Here is a 20,996-nt window from a genome sequence, read left to right on the forward strand (position 1 = left end):
AGTGCAGTGGTTTTATGTTTTCCAAAAAAAAAAAAAAAAACATTAAAATATCAAGACTTTTGAATTTATAATAAAATATTTTTAACCATGCAATTACACCCTTGATGATCATGAGAGTTATCCACTTGTGATAAACTTATCCCTAAATGTTTTCTTATTAAAGCTGTATTTGTGTCCAAAGAAACAAAACAAAAACACAGCTCTTTGATTGACATCTTAGCATCTACTACAACAAGATCATCCATACCTCTCATTTCATTGCGCTCCTCATCTCTAAGCTTCTGTATGAAGGATGAGAGAGCTTCATCTAGAGGCCAACTCTCCTGTAACACCTCCGCCTGTATGTAATACTTATGAAACTGCAATCATGCACACAGACAAGCACGAAAAAAAGGATGCATGAACATACTGAACTGTATATGAACACAAAGACAAGCAAAAAGTACTTTAGAACAAACTTTGCAACAAGAAGATCTTTCTCCCCATACACACACAGACACACACATATAAAAGTGACAAGTGAATATGTCTGTGGTGACAGGTACCAGTGTGTCTGTAGGGTGTTGGTCATTGCCTTCCTTTCCTCCACCCGCTCCTGTCACTCTCTCTTCTGCTGTAAGGCTGCCCTGATCCTGCCTTGCCTCCGCCTGGGCCACAGAACTGCCTGAAACCAAAACACACACACACACACACACACACAAATTGAACATCCTATAAATACATTCTAGAGCTGGCAGAGTCAGGCTGTAGCTAAGTAACTGAGACAGTGACTTTATAAAGTGAATAAGTGTTAAGACAAAATGTGTAGTGGGTGGACGAGAAGTCTTGGACTAAAGAAAAGAAAGGAGTACAAAGTATACCTTAGTTTGTGTGAGAATATTATAGTCTCGATGTGACTCTGATTTGTTTGTGTTGAAATATGTGAATGCATCGAACTACATGGACACATGATTTGATAACCAGTAAGGATTTAAATATTTTCCTTAATTTCACTTTACCTGTTTGTTTGTTTGTTTGTTTGTTTGTTTGTTTGTTTGTTTGTTTGTTTGTTTGTTTGTTTGTTTGTTTGTTTTTAGATTTAACAGCTATTTTATTATATTATACAGTAGTTCACCAAAAATTACTATTATAAAATAAAAAAATATTTAAAAAATGTAAATGATTAAAACAAAAAATAGAATTTTGTCATCATATCCTCATCCTCCACTTGTTTTTTTTTTCCTGTTGAACACAGAAAAAGATCTTTTGATAAATGTTGGAAAGCAGCAGCGACTGACGTCCATAGTATTCTTTTTTGTTCCTCAATGTTTTTTTTTTTGTCCCTTAAAAGGGCACCTATTTTACCCCTTTAACAGGATTTAAGAGTAGACTTTGGTGTTTGCAGAATGTGTCTGTAGAGTTTCAGCTCAAAATACCCATCAGATTATTTATTATATAATGTAGAATCTGCCCATTTTGATGTCTGATCACATTGTAGCTGTTTTTATAGCCTAAATCCTTTTGAGCTGGTTCTCTTCGGCCACCGCTCTGACAGGCGTGCCTGCTTCTCATGCGTTACATCAGATAAATAGCCGTCAGTGATAGAAACAGACACGGATGAAGCTGAAATCAGGTCACGAGTCAAAAAAGTGATGTTTGATGTATTTGCGGTGGAGTTTTTTCAAGCCTTTCTGAAATGATGAGTCTCATGCCTCATTTACACTAGTAGCTGCCTGCTGCTCTGGGTGGCGACCTGCTTCAAACGCAGGTCTGTGTAGGTATATACAGCACAAATACAACCGGCCTCTGAGTGAGCTGAGAGAGGATCTTGTGAGCTCTACTGGTGCTCCTATTGGCTGTCGCTCAAAAAGGTAGCTCTTCATTTGCATAAAGTTGAAGGATTCTCAACTTTGTTGCCTCACTGGACACGCCCACCTGGTCACCAATAGTCGCCGTCACTCGCGTAGATGAAGGCCACTGGAAGTCACTCGCTCTCCATTGAAATAAATGATCATTTGTTGCTTTTTTTTACAGTACATAGGGATTTTGCTGTCATTACAAACATGCTCTGTGTTTTAAAAACATTTTAAACTTATCAAATTAATTATTAAGGTGCAGCTGATCACAAAGTGTTTTCAACATGTTCTAATCCTAGTTTCTTTGCAAAACAATGCTCTGTGGACATGTGTATGCATGTTATTATGAAGACATGACATCTTTCAGTCAATTTGGTGGGCAGGGAAAACCGCACTTCTACGTCACGTTGTAGTGGGCCGCAAAATTACTAGGATTTGGATCCTATTTTAACGTCAGGAAATTTTAAAAAAGAGACTTGTGTTTATATTACTGCAATATAAAAGTGGACACACTATACATACACAATTCTGTTCAAACTGCTTACAAGGAAGTTTTTTTTTTTTTTACCATAGGTACCCTTTAATGTCAATGGCTGCCATTTTTAACATGTTTCAATATATCTTTTGTGTTCAACAAAAGAAAGAAATTCATTAAAGTAAAAAAAAAATAAAAAAATTAAGTGAGAGTAAATTGTGAGAAAACTTCCAGTTTTCGGGTGAGCTATCTCCTTATTGTTTTTTTTATAATTTCCAATCCAAAATAACAGTAATGAAAAACATGATTCACTTCACATGTTTAATCCTTTTTCCAGTCAATTTGTAGGTTTACTATATGAACACTCCTCTTTAAAATGAGGTTTTTATTTTTAAGATATAATAATTGTATTCAACAAAGAAGTAAGTATAAACAATGAAGAAAGTTTTGTTTAGAGGCAGGGTTAGGATAGAGTGAAAGAATAAAACCATTATGCCTATGGGAGGTCCACACAAAGATAGCTATAAAAGTGTGTGTGTGTATGTGTGTGCGTGTGTGCATGTGTGCGTGCGTGTGCGCATGTGCGTGCGTGCGTGCGTACAAACCATTGCTGGCTAAAAAGCAGTAGACAGGGATGATGACATGCCCTTTGCCCTGACAGCTAGCGACCTCTTTCTCATGGTCCAGGATGCTCAGTTTAATGTAAACATCTGATTTAGAGGTCTGACACTGTACAGTAGCCTTGTGATCACTGGAGACTTTAACCACATGTCTGTCAAAAAAACAGAACAGTTGCAATCAGTCTTGATGAAACGTAACTTACTGTTCACTTTAATATCCCCATATGTCTCCAACATATATAGATCTATTATCTCATTTATTATAATGTTTATTCTTTAAAATGTATTCTTCATCTTTCTCTAAAATAAAATTAGACTGGCAATCAGATGTTAACCATGTTTTTTTCAGATGATGAATGGTCAAAAGGTCTTCTATCTGTGCTCATAATTCATTGATCCAGTTTAAACTATTACACAGAATTTATAGGACTAAACGTAAACTGTCTAAAATAAACTCAGAAATGTATTCTATTTCCGACAAGTTCCATCTACCCTTTATCATACCTTTTGGCTTTGTCCAGAGTTCATTTCTTTTTGCACATCAATTTTAAAAATCAATCTCTGATATTTTTCTTATAAAAACGGAACCATGTCCTTTAGTGGCACTTTTTTTACTTAATCCTACAAATGTATCGCTGTCATCTTTGCAGTGAAGTGTATTAATAATTGCTAAAAGAATTATACTACTGAACTGGAAAAACCCTTCTCGCCCAAATACTTTCATTGGATGTATGACCTGTAGCAGTTTATTCAAATAGAGAAAATTATATATACAATTAATGGCAAAACAGAAGATTTCTATACAGTTTAGCAACCTTTCCAGTTATATTTTATAAAATAACTTTTTTTTTTTTTTTTTTTTACAAATCTAACCTTGTCTTGTATCTGTCTCTTTTTTCTCTCTTCCTTTTGAAACTTGACCAAGAGTGTATTAGGAAAAGAAATTGTCTGAAAATTAACATTTAACAGTAATGGCTTACTTAAGTGTCATATGTTAATTAATTAATTAATTAATTAATTAAACAAACAAAACAATAACAAATATGAATAGATAGATAGATAGATAGATAGACAGACAGACAGACAGACAGACAGACAGACAGACAGACAGACAGACAGACAGACAGACAGACTGACTGACTGACTGACTGACTGACTGACTGACTGACTGACTGACTGACTGACTGACTGACTGACTGACTGACTGACTGACTGACTGACTGACTGACTGACTGATTTAGATAGATAGATAGATAGATAGATAGATAGATAGATAGATAGATAGATAGATAGATAGATAGATAGATAGATAGATAGATAGATAGATAGATAGATAGATAGATAGATAGATAGATAGATAGATAGATTGATTGATTGATTGATTGATTGATTGATTGATTGATTGATTGATTGATTGATTGATTGATTGATTGATTGATTGATTGATTGATTAATTAATTAATTAATTAATTAATTAATTAATTACCTGTAGCAGTTTATTAATTAATTAATTTATTTATTTATTAATTTATTAATTAATTAATTAATTTATTTATTTATTTATTTATCTATTTATCTATTTATCTATTTATCTATCTATTTATTTATTTATTTATATTTGTTATTGTTTTGTTTGTTTGTTGTTGTTGTTGTTTTTGTTGTTCAGAAAGTAAGGAATGTGATTAATTACCACCAATTTTGTTTCTTAAATACTGTGAAACTAATGTATTATGGCTTTTCTTTCCCTCACTTGTAATAACTCTTTGATTAAAAATTGGCAATAAAAAGTGTTAAACGAAAATCCCCATTTTATTGCATTGCAATGCAAAGCTAAAAACCTAAATGGTAACTATGCAGTGCTTACAACAAAATATATTAAAATATTGGTCTGTGCTAACCTGCAGATGATGTTCTTTTGATTAGGGATGTAGTAACCCTTCAACTCTTTGACAGAAAAGTCATTGCATGGTGCTCCTCTGGCAAGCAATGGTAAGGGTTCTCGAGAGCCAATCAGCCGCATTCGCCATTTTCCTCCAATCACAGGTACGTCTCCTGTATGTGCCTCGGCAACAAATGTATAACCACCCTTAGAAGATGAAAAATAAGAGTCTCAAAAAATGAACATACAATTTAAAAAAAAAACTGTCTTATCCTACTGACAAAAACAAACCTTGTTCGGTGTATACATGTATGGCTCCACATTGTTAAAGACTCTTGGTATCTTCTCTAATGTGTCATTATTGATGACGTGCAAAATACATACAGGAATAGGGGAGAACATTTTAGGAACAAGTAGCATGTTCTTAGAAACTCGAAACACCTCCCTGAAAATGAGAACAGACATAAACTGCTCAATATAGCAAGTTAACAACTATTTCATTAATTTGTTTAAGGAAAAGTTCACTCTTTTTTAAAAACTTTTAAATTCAGCATTTATTTACTCAAACTTTTGTTGGTCTACTGAAATATCCTGTTGTCTTTTTCAGATCACAATAGGAGAAAATTAGAAAAATGTCCTGCTTATTAACATCCATAAAATGAAAGTGAAGAGCGAACAGATATAAGCCTTTAAAAAATTGCATATGGTATCATTCAGTGGTCTTATACGTATTATAAGCTTTAATGTAAAACAAGTTGAAATATAATGTATTTCATGAAAACTCTTGACTTTGGCCATTAGCCTTCATGCATGACTGCATGCTCATAAAACCCTATTAGGCCCACAGTTCACTTTGACTTGGTCAGGAAAAGAACTCAACTGTTTTAACACATTAATCCAAACTTGACATGAAATACAATTTTTTCTGTGTTGTATCTTCAATGAGTTGAATATCTCTAGACCAGAACTCTGGATGTCCGATGTCAGTAAGAAAGAATGGCAGTTTGCAGATATGCCCACTTGTGTTGAGGAACAAACATATAGATTTATCTGTTTCTCATTACTGAATTAGGTTTGGAAGTGTGGAGATGGGGTGACACGGTGGCGCAGTGTGTACCGCTGTCGCCTCACAAAAAGAAGAGCCCCGGCTGAGTCAGTTGGCATTTCTGTGTGGAGTTTGGTTTCCTCAAGATACTTTGGTTTCCCCCACAGTCCAAAGACATGTGCTGTAGGTAAATTGGGTAAGCTAAATAAACTGTAGTTTACAGTTGAAGTCAGAATTATAAACCCCCTGTGAATTTTTTTTCTTATTTAAATATTTTCCAAATGATGTTTAACAGAGGAAGGAAATTTTCACAGTATGTCTGATAACATTTTTTTCTTCTGGAGAAAGTATCATTTGTTTTATTTCGGCAAGAATAAAAGCAATTTTAAATTTTTAAAAAAACATTTTAAGGACAAAATTATTAGCCCCTTTAGGCTATATATCTTTTTCGATAGACTACAAAACAAACCATTGGTATACAATAGCTTGTCTAATTACCCTAACCTGCCTAATTAACCTAGTTAAGCCTTTAAATGTCACTTTAGGCTGTATAAAAGTGTCTTGAAAAATATTGGGTCAAATATCATTTACTGTCATCATGGCAAAGATGAAATAAATCAGTTATTACAGATGAGTTATTAAAACTATTACGTTTAGAAATGTGCTGAAAAAAAAACTTCTCTCCATTAAACAGAAATTGGGAAAAAAAATAAACAGGGGGTCTAATAATTCTGACATCAACTGCATGTGTGTATGTCCTGTTCCTCCAGATTGGGGCTTGAGCTTTGGACTAACAACTCACCACATAAAAACTACATGTCACGAAACACCAATATGGTGTGGCTAAATATCAACTTCGATATAAATGGCCCTGGGAGTAAATAAGTAAAAGTGGAGATGGGGTGGTGCAGAGACAATGAAAATCAAGAGATAATGGTGTAGGACATACTTGATTGTCTATTGGGGTTAGTACACTGTAAAAAAAATCAGTGTAATATAACGGCCGCTGAATTACAGAAATGTACCGTAAAATAACGGATAATAAATTACAGAATTTAATCAGAAATTTTAATTTAAGGAAACTAGCAGAGACTCATGAATGTGCCTGCTCAAAAAGCAACAGCCATTTCTGGAAAAAAAAACATTTTGGTTTGGTTTGTCTTCCACAAAAACATCATATGCTCCAAAAAATCTGATATATGTGATTGCATTTTACATTGGACGATTCTGTAATACTTTCAGGCCTTATTTAAAAGTTTAATGCTGGTCGCTGTTACTTGTCATTATATGGATGAGTCAGACCCGAACATTTTAATATAATTTTCTTTTGTGGTCGGAAAAATACAAGTATACACCATTCACAAAACACCAGGGTGAGTTAGTGATGACTTAATTGTCATTTCTGGGTGGACTATAAATAAAAGTGTTTTTTTATTTTTTAAGAAAATTATGTTTAGAGCTGTATATTAATATTACAGCTAAATATTATCTGTACTTTTCCTCTCATCCCAAAGAAGTTGTCATCTTTCATCATTTCAAATCAAAATAGACAGAGAATCATAGTGAATGGTCACAGTAGCCAATTCAAGTCTGACGTGTGGAATGTTCAAACTGTGTATTGCATGTTTAAAAGCAATGACCTTGATGCAAGTGTGATGAGGCACAATGGGACTAAAAACAATGGAGTGGTGTGGATAATAGATAATAGTTACAGATGATATTTACAATTGTTTAAACATAGACTAGCCATCAAATAGACAGGAATGAATGAATACACATGTGAAGTCTGTCTAATCAGTCCATTTGATGACTAGTCTATTTCTAGGCTATTGTTAGATTCTATTTAATTTTTACTGACGACCCAAATTTAGCCTTGTTTCAGTCATCATGATTTGACATCTATTAGACATCAAATGCAAAAGTGCAATGCACTGAAAATAAAGACAAAAAATGAATAAGCATTTATTTATTAACATGGCGATTGTTAAAAAAAAAAAAAAAAAAAACGAGCTGATGAGTCCAGTGTAGACAGCTTTCAGCATTTACATATACAAAAACAAAAGAACTTTAAAATAATCATCACCAATCTGGCTTTGATACCCAGTCCTAAATATGTTTTGTTGTTAGTGTACAATGAGTGTTCCTGACCTGAAGATCAGAATCCAGGAGTTTGTCGTCTCTGGTACAGGCACTGAGTAGTCAGTGAATGTTATTCTGTTGCACTCATCCTCTCTACAGGGGTACAGCTCTGCTATTCCTTCACCATTAGTGACCATGTGTCTACCAGAAAAGCACACTTAGTACCGGACAAAGATTCAAGCAGACAAAAACGACCTATGACACCCCAATTGTCAGAGTGAGCTACTGTAGGTTAGGCAACAAATGTTGAGAGAACCCACCCACCCACTGAGCCCAGACACATGCCACATTCACCCCCCCAGGCCAGAGGTCACTCTCTGCAGACCCTCCCCGCAACACAGACTGTAAACAGCAGATGGTACCACCGAGGGACATAACGGAGGAGAGAAATGATTCTTTGAAATGAATAATTCACCTCAGTAAAGATACGGCATGCTTCTCTACATCTGATTCCACAGAAGCCCACATCTCTTGCAGAGTCTTAGCGACGATCACATTTTCCTTGGTGCCTAAAGAACACAAACAAACCCTAATAAGCAGTCCTAAAAACCCACACCGTTCGACTTGGGAGGCTGTGAAACTGGATTGAATAACATGGTTTGATTTGGCCCAGTTTCAGATTAAAAGATGATGCAGAAAAGCCTCTGTGACAGATAAATGAACCCAACAAATCTCAATTCCTCTGCTTCTATAATGCCAATCATTTTAGCAGCCAGTACTGGCTTTCCTTATTGAAATATTTTTCTCCACTCTCGGCAGAATATGCCCATATTTTGTTAAAGTAACATTTCCCTAAAATTAAATTAAATTAATTCTTGCAGGGAGAAAGCACATTGTTCTGGGGGTGTTTGTAAATGAAAGCCATAATGAAAGAAACCCTTTAGTATAAGACAGAAAATATTAATATTTTGTTCATTATTTTATAAACAAAAACCGGCAAAACTAATTGGGAATCTAATCTAATCTAATCTAATCTAATCTAATCTAATCTAATCTAATATAATATAATATAATATAATATAATATAATATAATATAATATAATATAATATAATATAATATAATAGCTGGGTCAGTTGGAGTTTCTGTTCTCTCCATGTTCGGGTGTGGTATAGGTGAATTGGGTAAGCTAAATTGTCAGTAGTGTATGTGTGTCACTGGAGTGTGTGGATGTTTCCAGCCATGGGTTCCAGTTGGAAAGGCATCCACTGCGTAAAACATATGCTGGATAAGTTGGAAGTTCATTCGCTATGGCGACCCCAGACCAATAAAGAGACTAAGCTAAAAAAAAAAAATTAATTAATAAAATAGTATAATAATAATAATAATAATAATAATAATAATAATAATAATTCATTCATTCATTCATTCATTCATTCATTCATTCATTCATTCATTCATTCTCTTTCCGGCTTAGTCTCTTTAATAATAATAATTAAAATAATAATAATAATAATAATAATAATTATTATTATTATTATTATTATTATTATTATTATTATTATTACATTAATAATAATTATTATTACTATTATTATTAATAATTATTATTATTGTTGTTATTATTATTATTTTTCATTTTAATTATTATTTAAATCAAATGATGTCATCAAAATAATCAAAAAAGAAAGATAATTACATTTGTATTTTCTAATGCAAGTTATTATAACTGACTAAAACTGACTGTACATTTACTTTCAACCGAGCTTCTCAAACAATCAAATTGAAATGCACATTAATAATAGTATATAGCGTTAAAGCGATTTTTTTTCTTTTTTATCAATTTTAATACTTCAACTTATTTTATTTCAAATGGTTGCCAATTCATAAATTCTAACAACAAATAACCTCATATTTTACATTGTAAGTTCTTCCGTCTAATATTTATATTTTATTTAAGTTAAATCGCAATCATTGTAGGAAAATAGTCAAATAAATCATAAACTAAAGCTTATAAAGGAAGGATAATTCCCGAATCTTTCTTCCCTGCACAACCAGCACAGGGTATTAAAAATGTGGAACAAATTTATTTGATTTAGTATTTTTCTTTCAGCGTCTATTAAATAGGGTCCTGATCATCTGCATGCGACTGCTAGATTCACACTGTAATTTCCACACAATAAATGAGTTGTTTGTGGTAAATAGAGCTTGATGAGCAATAGTGGGATCTGTTGAGACTGCTTGCGTGTTTTGACTCAAAGTTCTTTGAGCTTCCCGGATGCTATTACTCAGTCAGATTCTCCCACCTCCTTAAAGCTTCTTTTCCTTCTTCTCACACTTTCTTTTCATCATTTTCCAATAGTGCTGCGCCTTTCTATCTATCCTTCTTTCTCACTTTCTCTCGGCCACTCTCCCTGTCACTCATGCTGTCAGGTCCGGGATGGAGTGATGCTTGGAGGTAGGGAGCCAGATGGAGAAAAGGGATGGAGAGGTGTGTTATTCTCTCTGCTGTCATACTAGCTTAAAATGACTGGCAGCTTCATTGATAAGTATGAGCTCCGGGGCCTTGCAGCTCTCCCTCTCTCATGAACATAAAAACCCACAGAACAGATGTCAAACAAAACTGACCACAGGAGAGTAGCTATGAATCAAACTGCAAAGACAATTGGCATACATTCCCGAATTCACAGTCTCATCTCTTGTGATTTTGCCGGAATATACCTGGTCTTGCTGCAGTGAGGATCTCTCTAACTAGGTATCCCTTCCATCCGGCCTGCAGGACTATTGCTGCCTGCATTTCCTTGTCTGTGGCCTGCCTGCCAGTCCAGCCCTCTGGAGTCTCATCTGCTATAAAGTAAAAGAACACATGGGAATATAAAGTTATGCCAGGTGTAATACAACTGAAGCCGAAGAGGGATTGTTTGCTCAGTGTAGAAGACACTTACCTGATCGTGCTTCCAAGAGTTTTTCATTGCTGCCATGTGGTGATGGGTCTCCAGTCAGCGTTTGTACCGCAAACAGCTCCTCAGATGTCAGTTTCCGTCCCAGGGCAGAGAAGAACATATGATAGACTGCCTCACTGAACACCTGTATGAGACAGAAAAATATATATAAGATAAAACATACATAAATACAGTCAAGGCTGAAATTATTCATACCTCAGAGGTATGAATAATTCCAACTTGACTGTACTTATATATATTCAAGCCTGAATTTATTAAATCAGTTTTAATGTAGGGCTTGACTGTATGTATAAAAATGTAATATACTATAATTTGCTGTGGTCTATTTAGTGGGTGTGTATGCTTTGTATTCCTAATGTTGTGGAGACACAACAGTATAGCAATACTAATAAATCTTGACCTTTTTAGGTCCCCATGAGGAAAAAGTCTCAAAAATCACATATAATGAAGTGTTGGTTAATCTGTAAAAATGCAGAATGTTTCCTAGGATGATTGGTCTGGGGTCGGAGGATATAATTGACAGTTTGTACAGTTTAAAAATCATCACATCTAGGGGGGAGACCATGTACGTGTGTGATCAGGTATTTATATTTAAAAAAAGTGGTTCCAGAAGGCTAGTAATGTCAAAATATTTTAATTTTGTTCCGATTTTTATATGGTTGCTTTATAAGGAAAACAGTTAAAACACCATGCTAAATTATTCAGCTATTTATTTAAAAAAGGCTAGTAATACCTGAACATTTAATTTTGTTAAAATTTTTTTGGTCTCTATATAAGAAAAAAGATTTAAACACCATTCTAAATGGTACTTGCAAAAAATATGGGTCTGGTTAAATCACATGCCACCAAATGTACTACAAATCCTATCATACTTGTACTCACACACCAGTTGCAGTTTACCAGATGATTACACACACATCTTGGAGCTGATCAAAGACTGATTACACAGACTATATGACAGCTCACATTCACACATTATTTGCAGAGTCTTGTTTTGACCAGTGAACAAAACAAAGAGCTGTTTTGTTTGTCTTGCCTTGTTTTTGATCCTTATCTGTTTTCTGTTTTCATCCTTTGCCGCCTAGCCTGACTATTTGCCTGTATTTAGACTATGCTTTTTGGATTATCTATATGCTACTGTTGGCCCCTGTTTTTGACCATTGCCTGCATGACTTCTCTTTAAATAAACTGCACATGGATCTTCATCTTTGTTGTCAGAGTCTGCGTTGTTCCACTATGCCAGAACGAATGCTAGCACAAAGTAATTGCTTCTGCAAAAAAAAAGACACTTCACACAAAACTAAAACAATTATGTCATCACTTACTCACCCTTCACTTGTCACAATCGTTTTAGAGTTTCCTATTTCTGTTAAACACACAGGAAGTAATTTTGAAAAATGTTGGAAACCTGTAAACAATGACATCCATAGTATTTGTTTTTCCTGCTATGGTTGCCACTGGTTACCGGTTGCTAACATTATCAGAATAATCTTCTTTTGTGTTCAACAGAAAAAAAGAAACTTATAGGAACCATAGGAACTCACAGGCTCATTGGAACCACCTGAGGTTGAATAAATAATGGGTAAATGTTTCATTTTTTTGTTGAACTTTTTAAAATATTGTTTATCAAATTAACCAACCCCCCAAAAAATAGAAACAAAACAAAAAGACTCTCACACACAAACTAATTTAATAATAAAAATGAATGAATTAAAAATTTATAAAATAATTAAAGAATAAAAAAGTGTGAAAACAATGCAATTCAAATGAAACTATAAACATAAAAGAACAGCAATGACATTTCACGGTTGCTTTGCTGGTACAAAGCTGGTGTGAACACAGCTGATGAGTCATTAAGAGCTCAAATTCTGAAAGAGCACATATTTTATTAATTAAAATAATAAAGGTCTATCAGTGGGTAAATTTCACGGCTGTTAAAAGTACAAAAGACACACAAAAAGCTTTGCTCATATACAACATTTTGGTTACATGGCAGTCTGACAAGATACTTTCCTAAATTACCCTGGCTCAGCAGTTAGCACTGTCGGCTCACAGCAAAAAGGTTGCTGGTTCGAGTCCCCGCTAGGTCAGATGGCATTTCTGTGTGGAGTTTGCACGTTCTCCTTGTGTTCGTGTGGGTTTCCTCCGGGTGCACCGGTTTCCCCCACAGTCCAAAGAATTGTGCTATAGGTCAATTAAATAAACTAAATTGGCCGTAGTGTATGTATATGCTTCCCAGTACTGGGTATACAATAGTACAGACGATGGAAGGTCATCGGCTGTGTAAAACATATGCTAAATAAGTTGGCGGTTCATTACACTGTAGCGACCCCTAAAGAACACAGAGAAATAGCCGAAAGAAAATAAATGAATAAATAACTCACCCTTTGCTGCTTTATGCCCATGCCATGTGCTTTCTCAAGTTCTTTGGTGGTCAATGGTAGTTCCTCTGGATCAGAAAAGCAGCTAATTACACAACCCAGAGCTCTCACAATTGTCACAGCCTGTTCACAGAATCTCAGACTTTCCTAATAAAAAGCAGAAGAGAAATGTGAAGCACAAGAACTGCCATTTTAATATTTTTGACTAAGAAAAAAGCCAGATGACAACCTTTTGGAACCAAAGTTTGCATACAGAATTTTTTATGCTCTCATCACTATCTAAAACAGTATAAAAAAGTGAAAAAACTAATCAGTTAACAGTGTTAAACTACACATGCCTTGTCAAGGTATGGCATGACAGTTTCTTCATCACCAAACACAAAAGGAAACTTGCTGCAGAGATGTAGGTGGACGGCCAATGAAGCATTAGTGTGCACCTGAAGCACATGGCGCCTAGTAAGAAAAACAATGATAATATTGAAAAAATGTTTTAGTTACTGGTCTGAGGTGTTCAGTGGTAAAAAAATAGTACTTAAAAATCATGCTCAAGTAAAATTGCATGCTGAAAATAGGCTTAAAGTATCTGCTGCAAAAACTACTTAAAGTATGAGTAAAAATTTACGAAAGTAGTAGTAGCGACTACTTAGATTAGTAGCGAGAGTAATGAGCATAACACATTGAAAATTATCTCATCTTATACCTTGCAAATGAAAAATGTAGCTTACATCCATGGCATTTTCTTATAAGTGTTTCTGAATGTTTAACAGTTGATTTGATACCTTTATCTCAAACTGTTTTAGAGTTTAATTAATTGTAGTACTTATATTTTATTCATTCATTCATTCATTCATTCATTCAATCATTTATTCATATTCTTTTTGGCTTAGTCTCTTTATTAATCTGGGGTCGCCACAGCGGAATGAGTCGCCAATTTATCCAGCATATGTTTTACGCAGCAGATGCCCTTTCAGTTGCAACCTATCACTGGGAAACACCCATAAACTCACATTCATACATATACACTATGGACAATTTAGCTTCCCCAATTCACCTATAGCACATGTCTTTGGACTTGTGGTGGAAACCAGAACGCCCGGAGGAAACTCACTCTAACACGAGGAGAACATACAAACTCCACACAGAAATGCCAACTGACCTAGCCGAGGCTTGAACCAGCGACCCTGCTGTGAGGTGACAGCACTACCTACTGTGCCACCGTGTCACCCCCATATTTTATTCAACATATCAAAAATATGGATTCAGTACAATGCAGTATATAAAAACAAGTGTGTAACCTTAAAATCAAAATCTTGTGCATTGTAGGGAATAATATTCTGAATATTTACACTTGATTTGATACCTTTATCTCAAATAGCGTTGTTGATTGATTTATATTATTTTGTAAATTAATTTTTTTTTTGTGATAAAATGAAGGGCTAATTCCAAAAAGAGTCTTGTGCAATGACAGGGATATAGTTCTGAACTTTTTGATACTGGTGTTGTAATTTTATGTAGTTAAATTGCTTAATTAATTAACATAGTTTTTAAATATTAGTATTTTTTGGGGGGAAATTAATCCTTGTGGCAATATAAAGGGCTTAATTATGTCTATCTGATCTAGTTTATTTGTTCACACTTTATTTTGATGGTCCGTTTGTTGAATTTAAGTTACATTGCATTTAAATGCCAACTAATTCTCATTAGATTATAAGTAGACTGCTAGTTTGGGGTTAGGGTTGTTGTAAGTTAAAATGTACTTGCAAACTATAGTCAGTTAAATGACTATATTCAGTTAAATGTCTGTTTAAGGAGCAGTATCAACAGATATTAAGCAGGCAGTCTACTAATACTCAAATTGACCATTAAAATAAAGTGTTACCATTTACTTTAAAATTGCATGCTGAAAATAGGCTTAAAGTATCTGCTGCAAAAACTACTTAAAGTATGAGTAAAAATTTACGAAAGTAGTAGTAGCGACTACTTAGATTAGTAGCGAGAGTAATGAGCATAACACATTGAAAATTATCTCATCTTATACCTTGCAAATGAAAAATGTAGCTTACATCCATGGCATTTTCTTATAAGTGTTTCTGAATGTTTAACAGTTGATTTGATACCTTTATCTCAAACTGTTTTAGAGTTTAATTAATTGTAGTACTTATATTTTATTCATTCATTCATTCATTCATTCATTCATTCATTCATTTATTCATATTCTTTTTGGCTTAGTCTCTTTATTAATCTGGGGTCGCCACAGCGGAATGAGTCGCCAATTTATCCAGCATATGTTTTACGCAGCAGATGCCCTTTCAGTTGCAACCTATCACTGGGAAACACCCATAAACTCACATTCATACATATACACTATGGACAATTTAGCTTCCCCAATTCACCTATAGCACATGTCTTTGGACTTGTGGTGGAAACCAGAACGCCCGGAGGAAACTCACTCTAACACGAGGAGAACATACAAACTCCACACAGAAATGCCAACTGACCTAGCCGAGGCTTGAACCAGCGACCCTGCTGTGAGGTGACAGCACTACCTACTGTGCCACCGTGTCACCCCCATATTTTATTCAACATATCAAAAATATGGATTCAGTACAATGCAGTATATAAAAACAAGTGTGTAACCTTAAAATCAAAATCTTGTGCATTGTAGGGAATAATATTCTGAATATTTACACTTGATTTGATACCTTTATCTCAAATAGCGTTGTTGATTGATTTATATTATTTTGTAAATTAATTTTTTTTTGTGATAAAATGAAGGGCTAATTCCAAAAAGAGTCTTGTGCAATGACAGGGATATAGTTCTGAACTTTTTGATACTGGTGTTGTAATTTTATGTAGTTAAATTGCTTAATTAATTAACATAGTTTTTAAATATTAGTATTTTTTGGGGGGAAATTAATCCTTGTGGCAATATAAAGGGCTTAATTATGTCTATCTGATCTAGTTTATTTGTTCACACTTTATTTTGATGGTCCGTTTGTTGAATTTAAGTTACATTGCATTTAAATGCCAACTAATTCTCATTAGATTATAAGTAGACTGCTAGGTTGGGGTTAGGGTTGTTGTAAGTTAAAATGTACTTGCAAACTATAGTCAGTTAAATGACTATATTCAGTTAAATGTCTGTTTAAGGAGCAGTATCAACAGATATTAAGCAGGCAGTCTACTAATACTCAAATTGACCATTAAAATAAAGTGTTACCATTTACTTTAACAGGTGCTATAAAAGTACACAAAATTAGACACAATTATAACAAATGACAAATATATAACAGGCCCAAATAGTCGAATTAGTTTGAAATGGAAAGTCTAATGAATATCAAATTTCAAACTAACTTAATCACCATTTAATACAATAATACAACTACATATTTTTAAAGCCACTTAGTAAAGTACACTTCCTAAGAAAAACCACTCAATTACAGTAATTTGAGTGTTTGTAATATGTTGTTTTACACAACTGAAATTGTTTTACACATGCATAAGTGTAAAATTGATACAGTGTTTTAATCTAAATTTAATTAAACAATCCACCGAATCATGATATGCCATCATACATATAGCCGTGAGTAACTGCTGATAATATTAGAATCCTATATCCAGCATATGATCATCATATGACTGAGTAAAGTATATATGGCCCATTAAGAAGTTGCCTGCAGCCACTGACCAGAGATCTTAGTGGTATGTTCAGAATACAGCTAATTCACAATTTCTAATTAGACTTTTTTTCCAAGATCATGCACTATTTCTAGTGATGATGTATGCACTTTGTGAAAATACTGTAGGCTGCAGTCAGCAAAATCTGCTTGTCCATAAACACTATTATTACAATTTCACTCTTATGCCTTTCAAGCACTCTCAAAACCCCCAGAGCACCAGACTGCCTCTACAGTAACCTATTATCTTTACATCATTTTCCAATAGAAATCCAAAGAAATCAGCATTTTCTTTGTAACAGAACAGTGTAAGGTGAAAATAGAAAAAGACAGAATAAACTCTAAAATAGATTTACATTTTGAATTAAATTGACAAACCAACTGTTGGGTTAAAACTGTACAATAAAATAATTTGGATAAAATAACTGAAGCAACTCAGCATTTCTTTAAAAGAACAGATCAGAAAACAGATACAGAGTATTTGAGAAGTACTGTGCATAAAGCCTTTTAGCAAAATCTGCTTATTTGTATTTTTTTAAATGTATAAATGTCAAAATAATTCAGAAGTGCCTACACTTGCCCCCTTCTTCCTTCAGTGTGACCTCTGAATGTCGGCTCTCAGCTTTTAGGCCACTATGCTGCTAGAAATAGCAGACTGGGTCATTTCTCTCTCGGTTTCTGTATCTCAACCCATCTTCTTATCTCTCTCCTCTGTTCTGGGCTTCTAAGAGAGAGCTCAATACATTGCAAGAGCCTTGCAAAAGCTTTCATTTGTATCTGAAAAGCTGCAACACAGAGCCGATGTCAAGGTTGAGGACCACTACATAAAAACACTTTCATTTTTCTGTTTTACTATAATCATTTTAATACCAAAGAAGTGAACATAAATATCTATGATTTTAAAAAGTTTATTAGAGCACCTTGAGCTCCAGTGAATGCAAGAATATTACATAGCAAGTTGTTTTATATAGATACAATCGAAGCTTTACAATTCCATACACCTAGACAAGGTCATCAATTGCATGTAATTTTAACTAAATAGTTTTTAAACAGTTAAACTGTTTTTTTTTTTTACTAAGTCCAACAAGAGGTTAAATAGTTATAATATGGCTGTTATGAGTCATTAGTTGGAGCTAGACTCACTAGAGGGCATTCCAGCTATATGAACACCACCAACTATTCACCTAGGCTGCGTCCGAAACCGCATACTTCCATACTATATAGTATGCTAAAATCAGTATGCGAGCCGAGTAGTGTGTCCGAATTCATAGAATTCGAAAAACAGTATGCGAGAAGTACCCGGATGACTTACTACTTCCGGCGAGATTCTAGAGTGCACATCCCATGCATGCTGCGCTATCCCATGATGCCCAGCGAGCGAATTCATGAATGGGAGTAAAGCGACGCAATTGACGCAGGTAGGTCACGTGACCATGACAAAATGGCAGATGTAGTACGTCCGAATTCCATTCATACTTTTCACGTTCCTACTGTATAGAACGTACTTTTCTAACGGCCGAGTAGTACGTTTAAATTCAAATGCAGTACCTACTGAGTAGTAGGCGGTTTCGGACGCAGCCCTAGACTACAGCTACCATCATGCTTTGTATCTCACACCTGAAACAGTTTTCCAATCTGGACACTGATTAAGCTGACACAGCTGCAGTACATCACAAACACCATTTAAGTCCCACGCTCACACACCATCATTGTGGGATATTATATTGTATTTATTTCATGTCATAATCTTTGCCAGTGATTCTTGGACTGTTTCTTATTTTATGATTGTTTGCCGCCTGCCCTGACCTTTGCCTAATTATTGAATTACTCCTGTGGGTTATCCCTTATGTTACTGTTTTGCTCCTGTTTTGACCCAGGAAAATTCTCTATATTAACAAAAGCTGCATGTTGAACCCCACCTCCTTTGCCTCATTCATAACAATGGCTACAATTTTTTAAACACAATTGTGAAAGGTTTCATTTTCACAATTGAACTGACCACTTGAACCTGACTTGAACCTATAGGCTTATGACAGTATTAGGTTATCTTCTTGCGATTAATTGCGGTATTATCACAATATTGATCTAAGCTGCAAAAAAAGGTAACTTTAACAGGTATATTAACAAAAAATAATTAGTGTATTGCTTTATTGTATATATATATATGCTAAGAATAAACTTGTTTCAAACAAACTTACTTAAAAAAATCATAAAATTATTATAACTATGATTTTTAGGCATTATTATGCATTAACTAAGCAATTAACATCACCCAAGATTAATTAAAGTTTTTGTAGTTTTTAAAATAATCATGTTAACTATTGGAGCCTTATTGCACAGTGTTAATGTTTAATAGCCCTACAAATAATCACATAATTTTCAATCAATATTTCAGCATGTAGTAGACCAGATTAAATTATGGACAAGCTCACATTTGAACCTTTAAGATAATCAATCAAGTCCCCAAGCACATGATGTTGTTATAAACACCAAAGAATATACAATGTGAATATTTAAAAAACGCTCTAAAACTGTAAATAAATAATCATCCACTGTGTTATGAAGTGCTCACAATATCAACAATTAGCTTTTCATTATCAGTAATACACTGTTGGAATATATCGAACTGGAAGGTATGAGGAACAATATTATTTTTCAGCATCATGTGACAACAATTCTAGTGATATATTTACCCAGGGGGAAGGGAGAGAAGCACAGCTTTACAAGCAGTGGTTTGGATCTGCACCACAGGAAGTTTAGAGATGATGCTTTTCCATGAAAAAGGCTTTGCTGTTAGAGAACCAGGCCTGGTTGAGGACTCCTTTCCTAAACACCCAACAGACACAAATTAAGATAGAATCCTTGTTGCTAACATTATAAAATATGTACAGCATGCCCTTACTCTCTTCCACACTTTCTCCCCAGTGCACTAAAGCTGAGAAACCGATGACAATCTCTGTGGATAACAGGTTATCTGCAAACAGGAAGTAAGTACCTTTTCCATCTGCAGACTGAAACAAGAAAGAACAATAAGCAGAGGGTAAAACAAGGTAAATTTTCCGATGACTACTATTACAATAAAAAAAAAGTATTATTGTGAAAAATAATTGTTTATGTTTTTGAAAACTTGTGGTAAAAATGCTTGAACATTGCGATTAGCTAATCACAAAAGGCTCTAATGTACTGTAAATGCATGTTTAAATAGACAATTAATAAGTTTATACTTATACTGTATATACAGTTAAAGTTTATTGTATTCCTTTCATTTAAAGTGCGTACTGCTCACTACTGAACCAATCACAAATCAAACTGCAATATAATCAGAAAATCACAATTAGATATTTTTATTAAATAATATAACCATTTTTGGCTTTTATAATACAGTTTTACTCAATTTTGATACAAACAACATATACATGGATATCTGTGAGGTAGTTTTCCAAATTTCCAAGTTTACCTTAAATTAGAAAACCAAATGTATCTATAAAAACACAAACAAATGTACATGAAATAATAAAAATTTAAGCAAACATAATTTATAATGTGGGTTGTGTGGTGGCGCCATGGGTAGCGCTGTTGCCTCACAGGAAAAAGGTCGCTGGTTCGAGCTCAAGCTGGGTCAGTTGGCATTTCTGTGTGGAGTTTGCATGTTCTCCCCGTGTTGGTATGGGCTTCCTCAGGGTGCTCCGCTTTCCCCCACAAGTGCAAAGACATGCATTATAGGTGAACTGGGTAAGCTAAATTGGCCATAGTGTATGTATGTGAATGAGAGTGTATGAGGGTTCCCCAGTGATGGGTTGGAGCTGGAAGGGTGTCTGCTGCTTAAACATATGCTGGATAAGTTAGCGATTCATTCCGATGTGGTGACCCCAGATTAATAAAGGGACTAAGCCGTAAAGAAAATGAATGAATGAATGAATTCATAATGCACGGATCTACCTTAATGTTGCTCATCACAAAATTACAAGCTGCTCTTTTGATTTGTTGTTTGTTCATTCTCAGATATAGAACCTAGTGGAATGCCTTAAGTGTGTGTGTGTGTG

At 34.4% G+C, this 20,996-nt stretch overlaps 1 protein-coding gene across 8 annotated transcripts in view; it reads right to left on the reverse strand.

Annotated features, from left to right (window-relative positions):
• The window catches only part of adgb (androglobin), a 77,678-nt gene that overhangs the window by 13,941 nt on the left and 42,741 nt on the right, over positions 1 to 20,996 (reverse strand). For 4 of the 8 annotated variants that reach the window (XM_087298351.2, XM_087298347.2, XM_087298349.2 and 1 more), the window contains 13 exons: positions 19,856 to 19,964; positions 19,647 to 19,779; positions 13,615 to 13,729; positions 13,280 to 13,423; positions 10,878 to 11,019; positions 10,654 to 10,776; positions 8,409 to 8,502; positions 8,003 to 8,134; positions 5,101 to 5,254; positions 4,829 to 5,016; positions 2,916 to 3,082; positions 546 to 664; positions 248 to 359 (listed from right to left, as the gene is read on the reverse strand). In XM_087298351.2, coding sequence (XP_087154477.1) covers positions 248 to 359; positions 546 to 664; positions 2,916 to 3,082; positions 4,829 to 5,016; positions 5,101 to 5,254; positions 8,003 to 8,134; positions 8,409 to 8,502; positions 10,654 to 10,776; positions 10,878 to 11,019; positions 13,280 to 13,423; positions 13,615 to 13,729; positions 19,647 to 19,779; positions 19,856 to 19,964 — 1,732 coding nt within the window. Of the gene's footprint in view, positions 1 to 247; positions 360 to 545; positions 665 to 2,915; positions 3,083 to 4,828; positions 5,017 to 5,100; positions 5,255 to 8,002; positions 8,135 to 8,408; positions 8,503 to 10,653; positions 10,780 to 10,877; positions 11,020 to 13,279; positions 13,424 to 13,614; positions 13,730 to 19,646; positions 19,780 to 19,855; positions 19,965 to 20,996 lie in introns of all 8 variants that reach the window. The other 4 variants (XM_087298350.2, XM_087298346.2, XM_087298348.2 and 1 more) reach the window with 1 other exon arrangement.

This window comes from Danio rerio, chromosome 20 (assembly GCF_052040795.2).
Source record: "Danio rerio strain M-AB ecotype USA chromosome 20, GRCz13ab, whole genome shotgun sequence".
NCBI classification, from domain to species: Eukaryota; Metazoa; Chordata; class Actinopteri; order Cypriniformes; family Danionidae; genus Danio; species Danio rerio.